Raw genomic sequence first — 25,476 nt, 5'->3', positions numbered from 1 at the left:
ACCTTCTTCGGCATGACTGAGCTACTAGCTCCTGAATCTATCATGAAGTTGTGAACCAAGTTATCTCCTATGATTAAGGAGAGATAGAAAGGAGGAGGCTTGGTGGCCTTGCTTGAATCTTCTTCCTCCTTGGGTTGCACCAAACTGGTGGAGACTGCCCTTCTGCTAACTGTTGCCTCATCACCTAACTGATCGACATCCTTCAGTGCCTCCTTAAGCAAATCCCTTTGAGATGGTATGGAAAGGGCCTCGCACATAATGACATTGAGGTTGGCCTTCTTCATTTGATCAACTATGTTGAAAGGAGCACTAGCTGATTTCAGAGGCCCCTTTGAGGCTACAAGGTCTACTTTTGTTCTTTGGACGACTTGGGCCTCTTCCTACCTCTTGCTCCCTTGCAAAGTATTATGGCTTGTATCATGGCCGGCTACATTGGGCATTGGATCTTGGGCTGATGTTGAAGGTGAGGCAGCTTCCATGGCTCTCTTTTTTTGACCTTGTATACTGTAGCATAGACTCACCATTTGTTTGGTTCAAACCACAGAATTATGCCTCCTGCCAATTGACAAAGGTAGAATCCCCTTGCAAGTAAGTCTGAGTGCTAACACTAGGCTGATTTGGGTCATATTGCAAGCCAAAAGTGGTCAGCTCATCCTGAACCACTAAGGTTTGGACAAACCCTCCATTTTGGAATGCACCATGGTTGTGTGGCAGATTGCATGGTTGACACCAATCCTGCTCTTGGGCGAGGTTATTTTGCATTGGAACTATCCCTTTTGAGTTGCTTGCAGCTGTGGGAATCACACTATTCAAAGGCCTGGCATTGCTCCATTGGTTTTGCCTTTGAAAGGGTGGCCTATTCTGCTGATAGTTCTGATTTTGTGCCTGATAAGGTCTGCTATGCTGGGCTTGTTACCTCTTTAGTGTCACCAACTCATTGCTAAAATTTTGCAATAGAGCCTTGACCTCGTGGAGCTCATTGGAGGATGTAGAAGGTGTGGATGATTGTCCTGCGGGCGCCATAAGGATAGGAGCCAAGGTGGGTTGTTGAGTAGGAGCCTCTGGGAAGAGAGGCATTGGAGGCCTTGGAGCTATCTTCCCAGCCTGAATCAAAAAATAATTTCTGCCCTTACGGCTATGTCATATGCACCCGATAGAGAGGCTCCACCCATTGATTGTACCATGACAGTTATATCGTTGTTGAGAGCTCAAAGATAATACAAGAAGGCATGATTTGGAGACGGCTTCACTAGAGCAGGAATTCTGTTCCATGTCTTATGGAATCTGAAATTGAAATCTCCAATGAACTCGTGGGGTGCCCTCTTGATCGTAGTCAATTGCTCCACAAGTGATAGGTGATCACTTTTGTCTATGAAATGGTTGCACAACCTCTCCCCCAATTCATCCCAATTGTGAATGGAGCTAGACGACAACCCTCTATACCACTGCAAAGCTTTGCCTTTCAAAGATGTGGCTAAGAGTCTGACGGCAACATCATCCTAAGTGATATTATGAACGGAGCAGATGTTTGCAATCTCTTGAATGTGCTCAATGGGGGTAGTAGTTGTTTCACCAATGAAGTATGGTATACTCTTCAACACAGCCACTGGTATATCATTCCATTGAGTCCAAATAAGGGGACTCCCCCCCATTGAAGGTAACAAAAACCTGATTTCTTGCCATGTGAAACAATGGTCTATTGATATGAGTGGTGGGAGCCCTTGATAGTAATGGTCTTGTGACTGGAAGGGTAGAATGAGACCTGGGAGATGGAGTGTTTATAACCCTGACTTCCCTAACTTGTGATAATGAAGGTCTACCTCTCCGCTTTCTAGAGTCTGAAGATGAGAGTTCTTCGAACTGGAAACTACCTCTAGAAGACGCCCTCGTATGAATTATGGGCATGAAATCCGGAGCTGCAACAAGTCATGAGCAAGCAGTGGACCTGTTGAGCAGAGACTCCGGAACCTCGAGGTTTCAGGGCTTCGAACTTAAGAACTTCGGAACCTACGGGTTCTGGACCTCCTAAGTAGAAAACTTCAGAACCTCTAGGTTTCGGACTTCCGAAGTTGCGAGAGTTGCGATGACTTGGGAACCTGGGGTTCCGGGGTCCCAGAGTTATGAACAAGAACTAGACCTTGAGTAGAGTCGCCAAGTGCTTCAAAGGTGACTGCCTCTAGAGGCTGAGATGCTAAGAATAACACTGAATCCTTAACATGTATGTCGAAACTAAGTCCCACCGGGCGTGGCAAAAACTATTATCACAAAAGCTTGCACCCTTGTTGAGCTATCAACTTAGTGACCTTGTGAAACATGGAAACAACCTCAAAGTGTGCGACCTTGTGCAAGGGGCTTGAATCTCTGGAGAAGGTTGGCTTCCTTCTTAATCCAGGTGCAGCTGTTGAACCAACTCAACACTTAAAAACTTATTCCTAAGCCTATCCTAACAACTTGCAAAGGTAAAGGGAAGAGAGAATTGCTTAAAATAAAAGGAGGTGATGCACCAAGAAGAGATTGTTCCTCTCCCTACCCGAAATGACACAAATAATCAAGTGAAATACCCAGGAGATGCACAAACTTCAGTTGCATGACTGACCCCAATGCATATATGGAGGTTAGAATTCGTTGAATGTCAAGAGGGGAGAAGGTTTCCCACAAGTCACACCCAGAAATAAGTTAACACAACATATATGAGGGAAGAGCCACAAAACATACACCTATGATGAAGGTAAGGAAACATACACAACATAGATAAGTTTGAAGGAAGGCAAGAATGATAATTTCAATTCATTATAAGGCCAATGGCCAAACTTACAGTTGCATATATGCAAGATAAATACAAGAGAAGTGAAAGAGCACATAATAGCTCAAGCCAGCAGGGAGAGAACCCCTTACAATGAGGCTTAACAGCCTTTATATAGAAAATGGTTACAAGAGTGATCATAAACCCTGTGTGTGCAGGGACATGTCAGTCTGGGAGTGCAGGGAAGTGCATGCACTTGACTTCTGTACATACAAGCAACCTAGCCATACCCTGAAAAATGCAATCCTGAGAAGGGTGGATTGATTGACCTTCCAAAGTCAGAGCATGCAGACATGACATAAGTCACTACAACAAGAATGGCCCTGTACCTCTCTTGATGGAAATCTTGCCAAAAACATAAATGCGCCCCTATGGCTCCACAAAAGGAGGTGTACAAGTCACAAAAGTCGTCGGAGCATTTAAAGCTTTGAGTGTTGATCACGCCATCTGGAAGTGTTGCCAACCGGAAAGAAGACCGAGGACTTCGGAAACTCGGGTTCCCGAAGTGCGGAAGACAAGGAAAGAACTTCAGAACCTCGAGGTTCCGGGAAGGAGAAAGGAGAGCAGCAGGGAACTCTGGAACCTCGGGGTTCGAGAGTTCTGGGGAACTGAAAAAAGGGCTAAGGAAGGAACTTTGGAACCTCGGGATTCCGAGGTTCCGGTAAAGAAGAAGGGAAGCAAAGGAAGAGAACTTCAGAACCTCGAGGTTCCGGAGTTCCGAAGAAAGAAAGGAAGAAAGGCTTAGGAGGGAACTTCGGAACCTTGGGGTTCCGGAGTTCCGGAGAAGGCAAGGGAAAGGAACTTTGGAACCTCGGGGTTCCAAAGTTCCGGAGAAAGAAAGGAAGGAAGGCTTAGGAGGTTCCTTCGGGGTTCTGAAGTTCCGAGGAACTAAGGAGTTGGCAAGGAAAAGGCAAGACTTAGCAAAGAAACCTCAGAACCTCGAGGTTCCAGAGTTCCAGGGAAGGGAAGAAGAAGAGAAAGGATTCCGGGGAACAAAAAAAGAGGGGGAAAGAAAGGGAAGAACTCCGGAACCTTGGGGTTCCGGAGTTTCAAGAAAAGAAAGGAGAGATAACAAAAGGAAGGAACTTCGGAATCTCGGTGTTCCGGGAAAGGTAAGAAAACGAAGAGGGAACTTCGGAAACTCAGGGTTCCGGAGTTTCGGAGAAGAAATACAAGAGAAGGCAAAGAGAAGGAACCTCGGAACCTCGGGGTTCCGGAGTTCCGAGGAAGGAAGAAAAGGCCAAGGGAGGAACTTCCTCCGGGCAAGGCAACACCTCATACTTCATAATTCTTCTGCTTTTCTCCTTGATCAACTGGGGTAGCGCTGGTCCATGGATCGTATCTCTAATAGGTTCTTATTGATGGACCAAGGGTGTCATAAAATGAAAACAGGTAGCACCGTCACATTGCTTACGCTTGCACAATTTGTCCTATTTGTACAGTAATAGTTTATTTTTCTCATATTCTCTGGTCCATGGGGACTATCTCCAAATTCGGTTTCTCCCTTCTTGAATAATCAACAATGATTCAAAGATTTCAATTATGTTTTTTTTAATTAAAATATTATTTTTTTGGAAGGTAGGGCATCCAAATATGGCCCAGGTATGTCCTAGGTGCATGTCGGACATTCCCAAGCAGAACGCATAGGCCTTGGTCATACCCTAGACATACTCAGGGCATACTTGGGTTAAGATCCTTTCCTGATATGGACCTGTCATGGTTGGTAAGGTGGATATATAATAATTAACATTAAAGTACAGTAATAGTTTATTTTTCTCAGATTCTCTGGTCCATGGGGACTATCTCCAAATTCGGTTTCTCCCTTCTTGAATAATCAACAATGATTTAAAGATTTCAATTATGTTTTTTTTAATTAAAATATTATTTTTTTGGAAGGTAGGGCATCCAAATATGGCCCAGGTATGTCCTAGGTGCATGTCGGACATACCCAAGCAAAACACATAGGCCTTGGTCATACCCTAGACATACTCAGGGCATACTTGGGTTAAGATCCTTTCCTGATATGGACCTGTCATTATTGGTAAGGTGGATATATAATAATTAACATTGAAGTACATTCTAGAGCATATTAACAAAAGATATAAAAAAGCTTATATAGAGTCCATCAAAAGATGAAAAGAAATTTCTACTAGCATACCGTTCAACAAGCTCAAACCCTTTTCGAAGCAAGTCAGGTTTTATAACCTGCATATAATGATAATGAGAAGAATTTGATTAGCTAGGAGAAACAGACTGAAGATCAATTCATTGCTAAGAATTTCTGATGAAATGTTCAATACAATTGTATTTAATAAGAATATTTTCTAAATGTTTGAACAAAAATAGAAATTAGTAAAATAATAGTTAACCAAAAAAACAGAAAATTCACCTTAAAATAACCCATATGTTGGACAATTACATCTTAGTATGGTAAATATAGGTTAAAAATTAAATATAATACATAATTGTTAGTATAAAAATAAAACAAATGTAAAGTTTTGTGTAGGAAACCACATGGTTTATAAGCCAAGGCATATTAATGTAAAAGTTAACTTGATGAAATAATCTATATGTATTTGCTCTATCATATTCAATTTGGTATCAGAGCATTTTTCAGTTTTGGTTGAATGCATAGATGATCTGATTAAGATTAGGGGGGCGGGAAGCAAGTAAGAAGATCTTTCCATGTTTTAACTTAAGAGCTAGCCAACTCAGAAATGTTGTGTTCCCAAAATACACATTTGATGGCAAAGTATTCCCTTTGAAGAATCAGATCGAGTGCAGTCCAAGTGTAACTGTCTCCATATCACACATAGCATAACAACAATTTATCATCAATAGAAATGCACAAGTGATGGTATGAACTGCAATAAAATCGCTGCATTATTTTCAGTTGTATTACTAATGTTTTGAGGAACATGTAATAAGGAGGGGAATGCTGGAATATTACATCTTAGTATAGGAAATATAGGTTAGATAATTGAATATATAGAATAACTGTTAATATAAAAATAAACTAAATGTTAGTTATGTGGTAGTCAGTTGGGTAGAGAAGTTTTGTATTGGAAACCATGGGCTTTATAAGCCAATGCAGATAAATGTAAATTAACCCAATGAAATAATATATCATATAACATTTTGTTTCTGCAACAATGTTGAAATAATCTAATGTGTTTGGTCTACTGATTTCAATGCATACCCACTCACACATATATACATATCATTAAAAACTACATTTTAAACAAAAACAATAAGCTAATTTTCATGCCCCCGCCATAATATCGCTGCCTTCACATAGCAGATCACAGTATTAATAATTTAATAGCAATTAAACCTAGGTGATAATAGCAATTTATTGTAGGGCGCCAACCAAGGTAAAAAGGGATATAATTATCAGCGATTAGTTAATAGAATAATAAGTAGTGCTTTACGAAAGGATGCATCCTTGCAAAGTGAAGGGATGTGCCGCCTCCTCATTAGAAGATATAAAAGGGAGGACAGTTCAACAAAGGAGCAATGAATCAAGGAAGGATTAATAGAAAGGAATGGGAAGAAAACAAGGAAGTGACAATTTCAAAGGGGATAAATTATGAAAGGTTGTACTCTTTCAAAGGGTGGTAATTGTGAAAGGTTGTGACTCTTGCAAAGGACAGAGATGATGAAGAGGTGTGACTTATCCCTCAAATTGGAAGATATCAAGGGAACAAGGTTTCATTTGAGGAGAACATGCAAGAGAGATCAATTTGGAAAATAATTATTATTCTCAGAAGGTAGCAATGGCGGGTGGTGACCCAATTCTTATGAAAGGTGGTGACCCTTTCACCAATAATGTATAAAGGAGAAATCGTCCCAAGCATTCAAGGATCACTTATCATTGTATCAATCATCACTCACCAATACATCAAATCAGCATTCATTCAAACATCACTCATAAATCCATCAAAAGCAATCATCAATTATCAAATCAAGCAAACAATCATTCAGAAAATCATAGCATATAAGACTGATGAACCAAGTCCAATAACATGACCAACAGCTGCAAATGAAACCAAGTCCTTTCTCTTCACACCAATGAACTTACACACCCCAAAATCAACTCCAAACACCAAAAACTCTAATTTTGATATACTCCCAGCACGCTGAAAACACACAGACCAGCAACACCAAACCCCACTAAAACACTCACAACTCACCCAATTCTTAACCAAATGAAAAGAAACTGAAAGCAAATGATCACTAGGAGGTAGGCAATCATTCTTAGGACAACAAAACATGGCAAAGTGACCTCAATAATTTATGCACGCATTCCAAAACGCTCAGCCACATGATACGGCCAGCTTAGGTACGATTTTGCAAAAAAAAATCCAAAACACCATTTTAAGCTCTATAAACTTGCAAAATGAATCGCCTAAACCATAAAGAAAGATAGATGAAATACCCAGAACGAGGAGAATGACACACTGAGACCTGCGACCCAAAATCCACTTCAGCACACAACGCGACTAGCAACAAGAACACACTACAGCACTCCCAAAAATAAAAAATCTAATATATAAATCTGCAACATTATCTTCAATCCACTCCTTTGAATGAAGAGCAGTCTCTGGCTCGACTAGTTGCTGTAATGCAAGCAAGAAATCAAGCTATGGCTAGGAGGTAAGTGTTCCCCGAAGCTTTCACTCTGCATTTCGACAACATTTCATCATAAAAATTCTTGGATACCAAAAACAAGAGCCCAACACTCTTATTTATAGACTTCGTGTCTCCAAATTCAAATTCACATTCCCTCCAAATGAACACCAAACCCAAATGCACATTCACTTCACATTATTTTGAAAGTTGTCATATCCCAGTTTTTTTTGTTTTGAATTCTTAACAATGAGAGCTACAAGCAATCACCACAACCCGTTAAGATTAGAGAAATAATCCAAACTGCTGAAAGGGAACCCTTCCACCTTTTGTTCACTGAGAGCCCAGTCTGGGAGGGTGAAAGCATACGGTGTTCCGAGGATCGTTAGCAACAATAATCAAACAGAAATTACAATGCCTGGGCGGCAAGCCAGCCTCTTCTGCTTATCCAACAGGATAGAAACCAAATTCTTGGTGGTAAACTGGCCAAGGGAAAATGACAAGAAACTGAAATTCAATCACTCTACCACGTATTTCAGCGGGAGGACATTACATTAAACTATCACTCTACCGCATATTTCAGCGGGAGGCCAATTGCATTAAACTTATCACTCGACCACTTATTTAGTGGGAGGACTGAGTACATAAACTGAATTTCAAAGTAAGAAGGCGGCTAAGCCAGCCTCTTCCACTTATGCAGTGGCAATTACAAAATAAGGTCAGCAAGAATGATTGATCAATACTACTGAACAACCTTACAAAATTAGAGATGAAAGAAGGAGAGTAATGCATATTTCTACAACAAGAATATAATTTTCTGTTACAATCAATCTGCAAGCTGAAAGTACAAAACAACAGCGCATGGAAACACCCAAATGCTCATAACTCCCTCATTTTTCATCCAATTTGACTCAAACCAATCCCAAACCCACCGTAATTCACTCACAACAGCAACCAATCAAAACCACAACCCAACAATTTTTTGGCACGCATCCCAATGCAAGCACAAAACCCAACGCTAGACCTAGGAAGTTCGATTTTGTCTAGAAAAATCATTGCTGAATTAAACTTGCTAAAAACTTACACAATGTATCACCATGGCTAGGAAGGAAGGATGAGCCGGTACCCAGAATCAAAGATGTAAATATCTTAATCGGCAATAAATCGTTTGGCCAAAATTTTTTTAAAAATCGGGAATCGGGAAAAAATCGGCAATAAATCGGCAAAATTATCAAACATTTGAAAATATATAATTTTTTTAAATATTCTAAAAAAACCCATGTATACACTAAATTTATAGAACACAATAGCATATTACTGGTTTCCATCATATATAAATCATACTCATAGTTTGAGACTTTGAGTCAAATACATACCATATGGCATATAGCAAAGTGATATACCAAAAAAACAAGTTCAAGTTCTAAATAGTAAATACGATTGAGTCAAATCCATATTGTAGAGCCTAGACCACAAAACAAATCAGTGAAGTCTGAATACATATTAAGTTCATGGTTTCATATCATTGAAAACTGGAAATCATAGATTGCGTTTGCGACTAAAGCTCAAAAAACTCTGTTGCCGCTGAGTGGGTGCTGAAGTAGATGGTGTTGCAGCAGCTGCTGCTGCTGCAATATCCTCAACCGGTGATGAATCTGCCTCTTCTGGATCAACAAACTCATCTCCCGCCTCCTCACGTTCTGCCACCTCTACCGCTCATTCAGCTGCCTCCCTCTCCATCTCATCTAACTGAGCGTTAGTGATAAATGCATCCACATCAATATCACCAGTAGCACCATCAAGTTCAGCAATCCAATCCGCTGTGTATGGATCAATCTCATCAATGCAAGTGCGTCATATGAATTGTTCCCTTGTACCCTCTTTTCATGCAGTCGAAGGTTGTACCGCACATATACAAAGGTCATTCAAGTGCTTCTGAGTCAACCTATTGCGCTTTTTTGTGTGAATGGCCTCAAAGACACTCCAGTTGCGCTCACAACCAGAAGCACTACAAGGCTGAGATAATATGCGGATTGCAAGCTTTTGAAGATTAGGCGTTGTGGCACCATAATCTTCCCACCACAGATCTGCAAGCATACAAATTGGCATTTATAACTTGGTAAATATTTTTATAAACTTAAAGATTGAAATAAATGGTAAAGTTAAACCATAAAATAGATTTAAGAGCACTTTTTTTTTTACCTGGCAAAAGGGTGTCTCTCTTACGAATACCAATAGGTGAAGAAAACAATGCCCCACCTCCCTTCGTGTACCTCTGCAACTCATCAACAATGAGGTCTTGAATATTTTCATCAGGAACCAACCTCTGAATACATGTGTCAAGGCCAAGTTGAACCTCCTGATCTATTTTGAAACTGCGGGAGTAAAAGAACTTGGGGTTCAAATAGTAGGCAGCAGCATGGATATGCTGGTGGAGTTGTCGGTTCCACCTTCGATCAATTATGCGCCATATGGGTTCATATTTAGTCCTCTCTGACCCATACAAGTGCTGAATTGCCTCTTTGGCCTTATCCATGGCCTCATATAGATACCCTATGGGGCTTTTATCCCCATCCACCATCCGTAGAACCCTCACCAATGGTTCTGACAACTAGACATGACAAATTTAACAAAAATCAGCAATGTGTAATATTAGAAAATTTAAAAATATATCATCAATTGAAATTTGACCTTTCAACACTTACATTGATGATCTCCTCCATGAGTTTGGCAAATCTATCATCAAAAACGGCCTTCACGACCTTCTCTGCTTCAAGCTTCCTACAATAAGGGCTTTGCAACCATCTTTCACTCACAAACATCCTCTTCAGGTTGGGCAATGCACGTAATATGCTTTGTAAGTTGAGGAAATTTGTGGCAAAACATGTGACTCCTGAACGCACAAGATCCTTACCATCAGTGTGTTGTCTCATAAGCTCCAAGACCCATGTGTGGTTGTAGATGTACTTTGTGATTTCCCTTCCATCTTCAACCACATTCTTCACCCAACTAAGTTTCCCTATGTCCTCGAGGAGTAAATCAAGGCAATGAGCAGCACAAGGGCTCCAAAATAATGACGGATGCCTAGCTTGTAGAAGTTTACCCGCTGCCACATATGCAGCTGCATTATCGGTCACAACCTGAACAACATTCTGCACTCCCACTTCGGTCACCACCTCATCCAACATGTTGCACAAGGTTTCTACATTCTTCACTTGATCTGAGGCATCAATCGATTTTAAAAATACCACCTGTCCCCTTGAAGCAACTAGAAAGTTTATGAGTGTCCTATTCCTACTATCCGTCCACCCATCAGATAAAATGGTGCAGCCATTCCTTTCCCAATTCCTCCTTTGTTGTTCCACCAGCTGATGTGTGTTTTGGACCTCATCCTGCAATAATGGCCCACTCAACTCATAACGACTTGGGGACTTGAACCCCTTACCAGAAATGGTCAATCCACTGACCATTTGCTCCCAATATGGACTCTCAATAATACTAAACGGAATATTGTTGTAAATCCAAAATCTAGCTACTGCCGCTCTTGTCTGCTGATGCACTTCCTTATTCCATGAAGTACCTAACAATCCAGGTTGTGCACCAGGAGTGTTACGAGGAATGAAAAAAATAGATGTATTGCTGCCCACCCCAAAATTTTCTGACTCTATAGAACTGATATTCCTCGTTGGGCCTGTCATTGCCTCTGCTGTCCTCTTTTTTTCTGTTTTCTTTTGCTCAAATTCTGAAAGTTTTGCTTTTGCCTCCCTTTGAACCTCTTCAGGACAACTATCACATACCGTAATATTTTGTCCACTAATCTGTGCAAGGTGAATTTTGAGTCGGTATATTCCACCGGTCATAGTTTTCCTGCAATGGTTACAAATAACCTCTCCTGCCACTGCACCTGGTGTGCCATGTTTCCACATAGGATCCCTCTTTCTACCACCACCTCTAGTTGTAGAAGCCATTGTCTTTTATAAAAATTCGAAAGAAACCTAGCAAAAGAGACCAAACATGGATCAATATATGCCATTAAGAAAAAAATGCTGGTCTTTCTTTAGCTGATATTGGAATGGCATGAAAAGTCTAGATTCTACACATTACAGACATTCTGAAATATATAGTTATTGAGAAGAAACTAGCAAACGATCTGTTTTAGTTCGTTTTTAACAACAATTACAAATTTACAACATCTTCAAAAGACAATTATTCTTAATTTCTGACATTTTCACGGTTCACCTTTATTCCCAAATCCTTGGTTTAGTTCATAGGCATTGGTTCTTAAATTGTGGCTCTGGGTCTAACTTCTAGCATAAATCACAAGGTTTACTATAAATCATGTAATATAAATCGAAGGTTATGTGAAACAGGAGTTGTGTAATTCTAAATTCTAATTACTAATTACTAATTATAATATACTGTTTACAAGGTTTTGAACTTTTGATTGTGTTTACTGTTTAGTGTTTACTGTTTTATATATTGTTTTATTATAATATACTGTTTAGTGTTTACAAGGTTTTGAACTTTTGATTGGTTGTCTTTACTTTTGAATATATCTCCTTCAACGTACAGGGGAAGGAGATTTTATCGTTCACACTTCACAAATTACCTAATTTTCATTTTAATTGATTGCAAACTAATACATGATAATTTATTAATTATTAATGATAATAGATATATCATTTTTTTTTAAATTCTCTAAAATATAGCTTAACAGTCTCAGAGCAAAATATTACACAACTGTGTGATATAGACTCAGTTGATAATGATAATAGATATATCATTTTTTTTTAAATTCTGTAAAATATAGCTCAACTGTGTGATATAGACTCAGTTATCAAAAGTTAAAAGTAAAACTTCAGAAGACATGGCGTAATATTTGTTGATGTTCAACTTCACAATGGACAATCGAGCCAAACCTGGAAGTCGTGACTGTAAGGGATGTCAGCCTCAGGTATCGGCCGTTGGGGAGGAGGGAAGTCGCGGAGGCAGTAGTCGAGCCGCAGTCGTGTGTGCCGCAGTTGCGTGTTTTCTGAGGCCGAAAGAAAACCCTTTTCTCTTCATTCCGCGCGACCCTTTTTACCTTTTAGGGTTTGTGGCTTTTTTTTAAAATTCTTTTTTCTTTATGCCGATTGCCGATTGCCGAGTTTCTAGGTTTTAATCGTGATTTTTTGCGATTAAAAATCGCGATTTTTTGTGAATAAATCGCACGCGATTTAAATGGCGATTCAATCGTTCTGCCAAATGACTCGCGATAAATCGCGATTTGCACGATATTTACATCTTTGCCCAGAATGATGGAGTCGCCTGCTTAAGAGGTGTGAGCAAAATATACTTTCAACAGTCCCGCAACCAGCAACCAAAAAACACTCAAATCCCACATAGAACACTCCACAATCTGCAACTCATTCGCCCACAACACTGGGAATACAAGGACACAGCTAGGTACTATCTTGCAGGTACGAAACTAAGACTTGGCTAGGAAGCCATACTTCGAAGCTCAGATTTTCAGTAGCCAAACTGGCAACATAACGATGCAATTTTCAAAGATGTCCCAAATGAGAGCCCAAGGCTCTTATTTATAACTCTTCAACAACCAAAATCAAATGCAAATTCTTCCAAACGCCACTCCTTCATTTGCATTTCATTTCACCCAAGTGTAGCGCCACTTTTCACAAGTCAAACCTCACGCCAAAAGGGAAGGGACCCACGTTAATTACTTGGCAAATAATGGAGATGCAATATAACATAAAATTCCTCTAAAATATTTCGCCATCCCATAGTACACATGAGTTTCGCCAAACACTTAGGATAAAATAGGCATTAATCCCAATTTTAATAAATCAGTCGCAAATAATCAGATTAATTAAATATTAAACCTTAGGGAAATAATATTTAATTATGTCGCATATGACTCTCATACTGATTATTAACACAACTAGGATGAAACTAAGCCCGAACGACCACAGAATTGCTACATAATCAGAAGCCTGTCTACTGCCAAAAATAGAATTGTGCCACACTGCCACTTACTAAAAATAGTAAGTCAAGAACTAATGCTTAGAAAAGCATGATCATCACATCCAGAGGCAAAACATGGAGACCTCAGTAGGACAGTAACACCAGATTGGCCATTCCCTGACTTACTAAAAATAGTAAGTCCTCGTTTCATCAATGTTGAACCCCTCATTCTTTATTCCACCTAGCCTACGGGTCTCAGGAATAGGCTAATGGACCACTGGAAGGTCATCAGTGAGAAGGGAACATTACAATCCGCCCTCCCCAAAATTGCTTGTCCACAAGCAACTGTAAGGCTGGATGCAATAAAATCTCCTCATTTTCTCACGTAGCATCCTCTGCTGGTAGATTCTTCCATTTGATCAAGTATTCTCTGATCACTCTTCTCCTCAAAGATCATTCCCTGAATTCAAGGATAGCTTCCGTAACCAAAACCAACTCTCCCTCCTCATCAAGCGGAGGTAACTCAGCTGAAGCAACAACATTATGTCCCAGAGCCTTCTTAAGGCGAGACACATGAAATACATTATGGATCCTGTTGCTTGCTAGTAATTCCAACTCATAAGCCACTTCTCCAACCCTTCTGCTGACTCTGAAAGGCCCATAGAATTGAGGCTTCAATTTCTCAACCCCACTCTTCTTGAGAGTAGACTGTATGTACGGCTGAAGCCTCAAATAAACCATGTCGCCCACCTCAAAGGTGCGCTCAATTCGCTGCTGATCAGCATATAACTTCTGTTGATTCTGTGCATGCTGGAGATTGTCCCTCAAAATCCTCAGAATATCTTGACTTTGCTTCATCATATCCTTTGCCTGAGGGGTTCTGCTATCACCAAATACCAAGTCCGGGAAGCTAGGAGCTTCATAACCATATAGTGCCATGAATGGTGACATCCGAATGGACATGTGATAGGAAGAATTGTAACAATATTCCCCTAGGCGAAGCCATCTCACCCAAGTATTTTGCTGCTCCGAGACATAGTTTCTGAGATAACCTTTGAACCACTTTTTCACTATCTCGGTCTGCCCATCAGTTTGAGGGTGATAACTGGTGCTTGGAGTGAGCACAGTACCACACAATCTGAAAATCTCCTGCCAAAAAGCACTTAGGAACTTGCTGTCCCTATCACTCACAATGTTCTTCGGTAAACCATGTAATCTGAACACCTCCCGAAAGAACACTTCAGCAACTTGTGCTGCTATAAAAGCGCTGGTGATGGCGAAGAAATGAGCAAACTTTGTAAGTCTGTCCACCATCACATAGATACTATCCTTCCCTTGAGCCCGAGGCAACCCCGTGATGAAATCCATGGAGATACTCTCCCATTTTTGACCAGGAATAGGCAAGGGTTGTAACAAACCAGCAAGTAGAGTGTGCTCATCTTTGTTCTTCTGACATGTAAGACACTCCTTAATGTACTTCAAAACATCACTTTTAAGTCCCTTCCAAGAGAATCTCTCTCGGATCTGCCTGTATGTTTTGAAATAACCTTGGTGACCAGCAAGGGGGATGTCATGGAAAGTCTTCAAGATCTTCTCTTTTAACTTAGATTCAGCTACTATGAAGATTCTTCCCTTGTATAGTATCAATCCCTCAACCAATTTGTACCTTTCATCATGAAAAGTACCTTCTATAAGGCTGGTTGCAAATTGATTTTTGGCATAATCAGCAAGCAACAACTTCCTCCAATCAGCAGTAAGCTCGCAAAGTGAGCTTAAATGGGGCCTTCTGGACAAAGCATCTGCCACAACATTGCTTTTCCCCTTAACATATTCAATATCGAAATCATAAGCCTGCAGCTTACTCACCCATTTCTACTGTCTCTCATTTAAATCCTTCTGATGCATGAAGTGTTTAAGACTATTGTGATCAGTCTTAACAATGAATTTACTCCCCACCAGATACTGCCTTAATTTTGCAAGGGCATGCATTATGACAAGCATTTCCTTGTCATAAATGGAATATAGTCTCTCCGGACCTCTCAACTTTCTGCTCTCAAAGACTATAGGATGTTTATCCTGCATGAGGACCGCACCAACACCTTCTCCAGATGCATCACACTGTAGCTCAAATGGCTTGGTGAAATCAGGTAATGCTAAAACAGGGCAGGAACTCATTATCCTTTTAAACTGCTCAAATGTTATCTGTGCCTTTTCGGACCATTCAAAAGCTCCTTTCTTTGTAAGATCTGTAAGGGGGGCAGCCAACTGAGAATATCCCTTCACAAACCTCCGATAGAATCCACACAACCCCAAAATCCCCCTCAAATGTGTTATGTTTTCGAGAGTAGGCCAATCAATGATGGCTCTAATCTTTTCGGGATCCACCTTCGAACCACCAGCACTGATAATGTGACCAAGGTAGAGCAACTCTTCCATCCCAAACTCACATTTGGACTCCTTGGCAAACAGGGACTCAGATTCTAATATGCCCAACACTTCATCCAACTGCTGTAAATGTTCTTTCCAAGATTTGCTGAATATTAGGATGTCATCAAAAAATATCAAAACAAACTTCCTTAACTGTTCTTGGAAGATTCTGTTCATGCATGACTGAAATGTAGCAGGAGCATTAGTCAAACCAAAGGGCATGACTAGGAACTCAAAATGCCCAAAGTGGCATCTGAAAGCAGTCTTCTCCACATCTGAAGCTCTCATTCTAATCTGATGGTACCCCGATCTGAGGTCAATCTTGGAAAAGAACACTGCCCCATGTAGCTCGTCAATGAGCTCATCAATTCTCGGAATAGGATACCAATTCTTGATGGTCTTCTGATTCAGGGCTCTCTAATCCACACACATGAGCATGATCCCATCCTTCTTTCTCACCAAAACAACAGCCGAAGCAAAGGGGCTTTTGCTAGGCCGTATGTAACCCATGTCAAGCAATTCCTGAATTGCTTTCTCAATCTCATCCTTCTGCTTCTTCGGATATCGGTAAGGAGTAGTCATGACTGGCTTAGCTCCTTCCTCAAACTCAATAATGTGTTCGGCACCTCTTTCAAGAGGCCTGCCAAGAGGTGGATTTTCGAACACCTTGCTTCTCTTGGTTATCAAAGCTTGAATGTCTTCAGGATAATCTTTGTGCTCCTTTTGTGGTTCTGAAGGCATGACCATGATCTTGTTGGTATTTTGGTATGGTTTTGTCATTGATGTCAACACCTAATGAATACACCTACTTTGGAGATCCAGCAACATTCACCGGCAAACCGTAAACTTTGCAATAGTTACTGGTATATGATTCACCGGCAGGATATATTGTTCACCGGTACCTGGAATGATATGGAAGACACTTGGTAATGTCGAAGACATCATGTGGACACTTTATTTTGAAGAAATAATCATTGGTATATTCATATTTGCATATTTGTTTTTACCGGCAAATAGGTCCAGGTTATCTAAGGTTACACCGGCAGGTTTATCTTTTCCAGATCAGCATGGCACGCTATGGAGATGATTTATTATTGTTGTAAATGCATTAAGCCGACATGTTCAATCTGTTATTGCATCGGATATTATATTATTTGTAAAATGTTTTTATTGTAATATCTTGTAGAGCCGACCTACTAAAATTGGTCTTAGGATATGGTATAAATGTAAGATCTTATTTGTAAGATCAAGTGTGGAATGCGAAAAAGAATTTTGTGAAGGTATATGCGAGATCAAGCGGAGGTATACACGAAGACATTATTTGAAGGTGAAGTTAGGTTTTTGTAGAAGCATATCAGCATTACACCGGTACTGAATCCAGCATATGAAGATGCTATTTTGTGCAGTACATTCTTATTGGATTTAACCATCCAACTGTAGTCAGTGTGACTCCCATTTGTGATTGAGTAGTGAGCTCTAGGCTATTGGCCTTTCTGCATGTGCAGAGCCCTTTTTGTACACTTACTATCTGCAGTAGTATCATCTAATTGTGGGTAAGGTTTCTCACCGTGGTTTTTCCCCTTACAGGGTTTCCACATACAAATATTGGTGTCATGTGTTGTGGATGACTTTGTGTTTAAGTTTCATGCATTAATCCTTACCGGTATAGCAATTTACTGTTAACACTGTCTACCGGCATACTTAACTGGTTTACCGGTATTAAGCATTAAGTTGGTTAAATAAGATCAAGGTTTGAATTTATTAGACAACTGATTCAACCTCCCCCCCCCCCCCCCCCTCAGTTGTCTCCAGGACCTAACAATTGGTATCAGAGCATAGTCCTCTTTTGCAGAAGTTTAACAACTTGAGGAGATCCAATGTCTACTAATTATTTCAGAAAGGACAGTCCTAAACTTGATGGAACCAACTATGGGATATGGAAGATCAGAATGGAGACACATCTGAATTGCATCGGTAAAGACATCTGGGAAGTTACTAAGAATGGTTATACTGCTGTTGTAGCTTGTCAAACTGCTCCAACTACCTTAGAAAAAGATGAAGAGAATGATTGCAAAGCAAGAGAAGCACTTTTGAGCGCATTATTAGATCAACAAATCATGGGAATATCAGATAGGTCTACTGCTAAAGCTATTTGGGATCATTTGGAAACACTGAATGAAGGAGATTCCACAGTCAAAATAGCAAAACTTGAAAGCTTCCGAGTCAGGTATGAACATCTGAAAATGGAAGAAGATGAAAGGATTTCTGCTTTTATGGAAAAAGTAAATGAAATTGTTTTGGGTATTAAATGTTGTGGAAGAAATTTGAGTGAAGATGAAATTGTTTTAAAAATATTAAGAGGTTTGCCACCGGCATATAAAATGAAAGTTACTGCTATAAATGAGTTGAGAACAATGCCTAATACATCAGTAACTAGGGATACATTGATTGGAAAACTTTCAGCTTTTGAAATTGAGGAATTTGGTCCTGTTGCTACTATAAAAACTGATTTGGCCTTTAAAGCATCAACATCATCTGCTCCATCATTTGACAAATCAGATTGGAGAGCCTTTTATGCAAGAGAACTTGAAGAAACCAGAAAGGAGAATGAAGAGCTTGAAGAACTTGAAGCACTATTTGCAAGAAAAATGCCAAAAGGTCCAATTGGAAGTAAGTATGAAGGTAAAGCACCCTTTAAATGTTTTAACTGCAATAAGATTGGTCATATGGCTTCAAGATGCCCTAATAGACATGCTAGACTAAGAGAAGAAGCTAGAAGAACATACAAGCCTAATCCTGAATATCAGAGATACAGATTTAAGAAGAACAAAGATAAATCTTGTTACATTGCTGATGAAGGTGTGATTGATGATTCTGATGAGGATCCAGCAGACAATGGATGGGTTTTTGTTACTATAACAGAAGATCAACCGGCACCTATTGCTCAACCGGTAGAACAAGCCCTAGCAGCTAAAGTTGAATCAAAGGATGAATGGATTATTGACTCAAGATGCTCACATCATATGACTGGAGACAAAGGTAAATTCTTGAACTTTCAAGAATACAATGGAGGTTTAGTAAGATTTGGAGATGACAAAGCCTATTCAATCAAAGGTAAGGGTTCAATATCTCTTGATGGTAAACATAACACTGACAATGTCTACTATGTTGAAGAATTAAAGCATAATCTTTTAAGTGTTGGTCAATTAGTTGAGAAAGGTTTTCAGTTACAATTTAAATATGGAAAATGCAAAATCATGAATAGAACTGGTTTGGAAATTGCAACCGGTAATCAGACTAGAGGTAATATCTTTCATTTGAATAACAGTGAAAAGGCATGCTTAATTGCACATATAAATGAAAGTTGGTTATGGCACAAGAGACTAAGTCATGTAAATTTTGATTGCATGGTAAAAATCAGTACTTCTAAGGCAGTTAGAGATCTACCTAAAATTGTCAAACCTCATAATACAATTTGTAAAAAATGTCAATTTGGAAAACAAGTTAGAGCTAGTTTCAAAAGTATTCCAGAAAAATCCAATAATGCTCTTGATTTAATTCACACTGATTTATGTGGTCCAGCTAGAACTAAAAGCTTACAAGGTGAGAGATATTTCATGCTAATTATTGATGATTATTCTAGAATGTGTTGGGTTACTTTTCTCATGTAAATTTTGATTGCATGGTAAAAATCAGTACTTCTAAGGCAGTTAGAGATCTACCTAAAATTGTGAAACCTCAGAATACAATTTGTAAGGAATGTCAATTTGGAAAACAAGTTAGAGCTAGTTTCAAAAGTATTCCAGAAAAATCCAATAATGCTCTTGATTTAATTCACACTGATTTATGTGGTCCAGCTAGAACTAAAAGCTTACAAGGTGATAGATATTTCATGCTAATTATTGATGATTATTCTAGAATGTGTTGGGTTACTTTTCTCAGAGAAAAATCATAAGCACTTGAGAAGTTCAAACTATTCAAAGCAATGGTTGAAAATGAAACCAGTAAGAAAACCAAATGTTTAAGATCAGATCAAGGAGGAGAATTCACATCTAAGGACTTTAATACATTCTGTGAAGTGAATGGAATCAAAAGATAGTTATCAGCACCTCGGACACCACAGCAGGATGGAGTTGTTGAAAGGAAAAACAGAACTATCTTGGATGCAGCAAGAAGTATGTTATCAGAAGCAAATCTACCACATGTGTACTGGAGAGAGGCAGTAAGCACTGTTGTCTATACATTCAACAAAGTTCACATCAAAGGTGAAACCGGTAAGACCCCTCATGAACTATGGTTTGGTAATATTCCTACTCTTAAGTATTTCAGAATTTTTTGAAGTAAATGTTATATTAGAAGAGATGAGTATATCGGCAAATTTGATCCTAGAAGTGATGAAGGAATATTTCTTGGTTATTCCTCTAAGAGCAAGGCATATAAATGTTTTAATAAAAGATTGCAGAAAATCGTTGAGAGTACAAATGTAAAGATTGATGAACAATTCAGAGGAACTTCAAGGTATATAGACTCTGAACCGGCAACAGAAGTTGTGACAAATGAACCTACACAAAATCCACTGGTACAGAATGAAGATCCAATTACCCCGGTATCATCAGAGGATTCCACAATATTTGAAGAACAACAGCAAACTAAGACACCCCGGTATGTAAGACTGAATCATTCTGAAAATCAGATAATTGGAAAAAAATTTAAAGGAGTTATGACAAGAGGAAGATTGGCAAATGAAGAGGTATGTCTTATTTCTCAAATTGAACCATCATCTATCAATGAGGCATGTGAAGATAAATTTTGGATTAAAGCTATGGAAGAAGAATTAGGACAAATTGAGAAGAATAATACTTGGACATTAGTTCCCTGGCCTAAAGATAAAAATGTAATTGGAACCAAATGGGTATTTAGAAACAAACTTAATGAAGATGAAAAGGTTGTCAGAAATAAAGCAAGACTAGTGTGTAAGGGATATTCTTATAAAGAAGGAGTTGATTACAATGAAACCTTTGCACCGATAGCCAGAATTGAGGCAGTTAGATTATTCTTTTCCTTTGCAGCTCACAAGAACTACAAAGTTTATCAAATAGATATTAAATGTGCATTTTTGAATGGAGATCTTGAAGAGGAAGTTTATATTGAACAACCTGATGGATTTTCTTTGACAGATGACAATGATATGGTCTGCAGGTTAAGGAAAGCTCTGTATGGATTGAAACAAGCCCCAAGAGCTTGGTATGCAAGATTGGATAAGTATCTTTTAAAGATTGGTTTTACTAAAGGAAATGCCGATAGCAATTTATATTACAAAGTAACTAATGATGACATCTTGATTATTGAAGTATTTGTTGATGATATAATCTTTGGAGGAGAAGATGGATTATGTAAAGAATTTTCTCTTGAAATGCAGCAAGAATTTGAAATGTCTATGATTGGAGAAATAAAATTATTTTTACGATTGCAGATTTCACAGACTGATAAAGGTATATTTTTGAGTCAATCTAAGTACTTGAAAGAACTACTAAAGAAATTTGGGATGGAGAACTCTAAACCGGTAAGCACACCTATGACTACAAATGACAAATTATCTCAAAGGGATGAATCTACACCTGTTAATCCAACTAGATACAAATCTATGATAGGAGGTTTACTGTATTTAACAGAAACCAGGCCTGATATTATGAATGCAGTATGTATTGTTTCTAGATTTCGGAGTAATCCTAGGGAAAATCATGAATCAGTAGTAAAAAGGATTTTCTGGTACTTACAAGGCATAGCAAATCTTGGATTATGGTATCCTAAAGATGAAAATTTTGATCTATGTGCATACACAGATGCAAATTGGGCAGGAGATGTGGATGATAGAAAAAGCACCACTGGAGAAGCATTTTTTCTTGGAAAGCAGTTAGTTTCCTGGTTGAGTAAGAAACAGAGTTGTACATCTTTATCAACAGCAGAATCAGAATATGTTGCAGCAGCAACAAACTGTACACAGGTACTTTGGCTTAAGCAAATGTTGAAAGACATAAAGGTAAAATGCAAGGAACCTATTACTATATACTGTGATAACACTGCAGCAATTGATATATCTAAAAATCCGGTATTGCATTCTAAAACAAAACATGTTTCTATCAAACTGAATTTTCGAAGGGAAAAAGTTGAAGAAAAAGAGATAAAACTGGTTTATGTGAACACTAAAGAATAGCTTGCAGATATTTTCACAAAACCTTTGCCTAAGGAGACTTTTGAGTATCTCAGAGATCAGCTTGGAGTCATACCACCACCGGTAGAGACTTAGACAGTTGATGATTGTCATCAACCGGCAGAATTAAATGGACAAATCTTTTATTCCGGTATTTGATGAGGAAGCTACATCTCAGGGGGAGTAGTTGGTATATTGAATTGGTTGGTATTTTGTATGAACTTGACTTTTGTGACTTTGGCATTTGATGTCAAAGGGGGAGAGATATCTATGGAAAAACACATTTAAGGAGAAATTGGTATTGTTACTCCCAGGGGGAGAAATGGAGATTGTTGGTTTTTGTATTTTGGCATTTCTGTTTTGGCACTTTGATGGTTTTTCCATCTTGCGTTGCCATCAATGCCAAAGGGGGAGATTGTTGATATTTTGGTATGGTTTTGTCATTGATGTCAACACCTACTGAATACACCTACTTTGGAGATCCAACAACATTCACCGGCAAACAGTAAACTTTGCAACAGTTACTGGCATATGATTCACCGGCAGAATATATTGTTCACCGGTACCTGGAATGATATGGAAGACACTTGGTAATGTCGAAGACATCATGTGGACACTTTATTTTGAAGAAATAATCATTGGTATATTCATATTTGCATATTTGTTTTTACCGGCAAATAGGTCCAGGTTATCTAGGGTTACACCGGCAGGTTTATCTTTTCCAGATCAGCATGGCACGCTATGGAGATGATTTATTATTGTTGTAAATGCATTAAGCCGACATGTTCAATCGGTTATTGCATCGGATATTATATTATTTGTAAAATGTTTTTATTGTAATATCTTGTAGAGCCGACCTACTAAAATTGGTCTTAGGATATGGTATAAATGTAAGATCTTATTTGTAAGATCAAGTGTGGAATGCGAAAAAGAATTTTGTGAAGGTATATGCGAGATCAAGCGGAGGTATACACGAAGACATTATTTGAAGGTGAAGTTAGGTTTTTGTAGAAGCATGTCAGCATTACACCGGTACTGAATCAAGCATATGAAGATGCTATTTTGTGCAGTACATTCTTATTGGATTTAACCATCCAACTGTAGTCAGTGTGACTCCCATTTGTGATTGAGTAGTGAGCTCTAGGCTGTTGGCCTTTCTACATGTGCAAAGCCCTTTTTGTACACTTACTATCTGCAATAGTATCATCTGATTGTGGGTAAGGTTTCCCACCGTGGTTTTTCCCCTTATAGGGTTTCCACGTACAAATATTGGTGTCATGTGTTGTGGATGACTTTGTGTTTATGTTTCATGCATTAATCCTTACCGGTATAGCAATTTACTGTTAACACTGTCTACCGGCATACTTAACTGGTTTACCGGTATTAAGCATTAAGTTGGTTAAATAAAATCTTGGTTTGAATTTATTAGACAACTGATTCACCCCCCCCCCCCCCCCTCAGTTGTCTCCAGGACCTAACAAATCTTGCTTCTATCCTTGATCATTGCTGAAATATCTGAGGAATAGCTGCCCTTATCTACCAATGGATTGGAAGGCATTATCAAACACTCTGCTGCCCATTCCACCTAATTATGGCGGATCAGCCTTTCCATTCTTTTCAAGGATACAACTTTAAGTCCCCCATGCGACATTCCTCTCAAAACTACCTACTTCCCTTCAAACATGAATTTCAGCTCCATGGTTTGTAGGTTTAGTGTGATCTCACCAAGAGATCTTAGCCATTGAATCCCGAGCACTGCATCATCAGTCCCTCCAATACTTACCACAAAGAAATCATCTCTGATTTCATGATTTCCCAACTTCAGAGACATGTTGGAAATCATTCGGTTACAAGATATAGTGGAGCCATCTGCTACCATGACTTTGAAGCCCTCAACTTCCTCTGCCACTAGTCCCTTTTTTGCAACAATCCTCTCATCAATGAAGTTGTGTGTTGCACCTGTGTCAATGAGAGCAATGACACGATGCTCTCCAATCACACCCCGAACTCTGAAGGATTCATTTTTGTGAATGCTCGAAAGTTGAACAACCACTCCTCTATCTTCTGACCCAAATTCAGGCCCTTCAGGAGCCTCTTCATACTCACTGTCCTCAACTTCAGTTTGTTGTTCTAAAATTTCAGAATCTGATCCATCTTCTGAACAGCATTCCATCTGATGCAAATTCCCTTTTCCATGGCACCTTTGTCCGGGGACCCAAGGTTCTCTAAAAGAATAACATAGATTCTTTCTCCGAAGCTCTTGACGGAGCCCATCATCCATACGCGGAAGGAACCTCTTGGTCTGATTCGTGAACTTCTTCTTGTCCTTTCTGACAGGGAAAGGCTTGGACTAAGTTTTACTCTTTAGGGCAGCCAACTCCATGCTTTGAGATTTTTTGATAGCTTCTACCAAGGGGGGTCGATCAAAAGCTTTGACCCATCCTCTCAATGGTTCAAGTCCTTCAGTGAAAAGGACAACCAACCGCTTCTCTGAGATGCTAGTCACGATGACTGACAAGTTTTAGAATTCAGTCACATAAGTGTCCAATGAACCTTGCTGCCTCAGTTGTGCAAGTTCTCTAAACTTCACCTCTGGATCCCTGGTGTCAAATCTCTCAATCAGCTTGTTGGTGAAATCAGCGTATGTGGTGACTAAGTTGTGACCAAGGGTGACCAACCCATGGTACCACCATTCGTGGGCCACTCCATCCAAGTGCAAGGTAGCAAACTTGATGGCGTCCTCCTCCGGCATCGGTCTCAAGGACAAGTAATTGTCCAACTTTTGTACCCATGCTCTAGCTGTACTCTTAGCGCTTCCATCAAAGTGTGCTAAGGTCACTCTTCCAAGAGCTTGCTAGAAATCTCTTGGGGCAGCAGACTTGTAGTCATTCCTCCTTCCTCTCTTCATTTTCTGATTCATGAATTGATCCAGAGTTAGGATATCTCGGATCTCACCAGGCAGGGAAGCATACTCCATGTAGTTGTTTCTTATTTCATCAGTTGTGGGTATCTCTGTTTCAGATTGTTGTACTTCTTTTGGCAAAAAGACAGGTTGTAAAGGCCTTGGGGCTGAACCTCCATTGTTACTCACGTTGTTACTCCCGTTCCCATTGCCTACAGGAGCGTTAGAAGTGCTGGCTTCCGGACCATTGTTGGGTTGAGTAGGGGTCCCAACAACGTTCTGGTTAAGCTTGGCTAGCAGTAGAGACATCATGTCCATCATGGCAGCAAATTGTCTATCTGCCTTCTTATCAGGTGCCTCATTCTGGTCTGTGGTTCTATCTGCCATTGAATCCACTGAATCTAAAGGATCTATATCCTTTCCTCTATTTCTCAGTTCTTCTAAGAAAGTATCCTCTTCCGGCACTATCGGAACCTGAAACTGCTCTCTTCTGCTCTCTGTTATAGTATCTCACGTCTCTGTCACTCATGGAGACTTCTGAAC

General features: G+C 39.4%; 2 protein-coding genes across 3 annotated transcripts in view; both read right to left on the bottom strand.

Annotated features, from left to right (window-relative positions):
* LOC131044912 (2-C-methyl-D-erythritol 4-phosphate cytidylyltransferase, chloroplastic) overlaps positions 1 to 25,476 on the bottom strand; it is a 306,767-nt gene that overhangs the window by 67,680 nt on the left and 213,611 nt on the right. For both annotated transcript variants that reach the window (XM_057978402.2, XM_057978395.2), the window contains exon 10: positions 4,962 to 5,008. In XM_057978402.2, coding sequence (XP_057834385.1) covers positions 4,962 to 5,008 — 47 coding nt within the window. The remainder of the gene's footprint in view (positions 1 to 4,961; positions 5,009 to 25,476) is intronic.
* Positions 8,876 to 11,476, bottom strand: LOC131044903 (uncharacterized). The gene is made up of 3 exons (XM_057978387.2): positions 10,138 to 11,476; positions 9,635 to 10,043; positions 8,876 to 9,519 (listed from the first exon to the last, which is right to left on the bottom strand). Exons 1-3 carry the CDS (start codon positions 11,398 to 11,400, stop codon positions 9,317 to 9,319), a joined length of 1,875 nt encoding a protein of 624 aa, XP_057834370.1. The 5' UTR covers positions 11,401 to 11,476; the 3' UTR covers positions 8,876 to 9,316.

Source organism: Cryptomeria japonica, chromosome 3 (genome assembly GCF_030272615.1).
Source record: "Cryptomeria japonica chromosome 3, Sugi_1.0, whole genome shotgun sequence".
Taxonomy (NCBI): domain Eukaryota; kingdom Viridiplantae; phylum Streptophyta; class Pinopsida; order Cupressales; family Cupressaceae; genus Cryptomeria; species Cryptomeria japonica.
Note: the sequence above shows the minus strand (reverse complement) of the source record. Positions and strands in the feature narration are given on the sequence as shown.

What these genes read in the sequence shown, in the direction of transcription:
- LOC131044903 (XM_057978387.2), bottom strand. Translation starts at nt 11,400, where the DNA reads ATGGCTTCTACAACTAGAGGTGGTGGTAGAAAGAGGGATCCTATGTGG. An exon ending in TCATGGAGGAGATCATCAAT is followed by an intron (nt 10,044 to 10,137) that starts GTAAGTGTTGAA and finishes TGTCATGTCTAG; the next exon opens with TTGTCAGAACCATTGGTGAG. An exon ending in GAGAGACACCCTTTTGCCAG is followed by an intron (nt 9,520 to 9,634) that starts GTAAAAAAAAAA and finishes GTATGCTTGCAG; the next exon opens with ATCTGTGGTGGGAAGATTAT.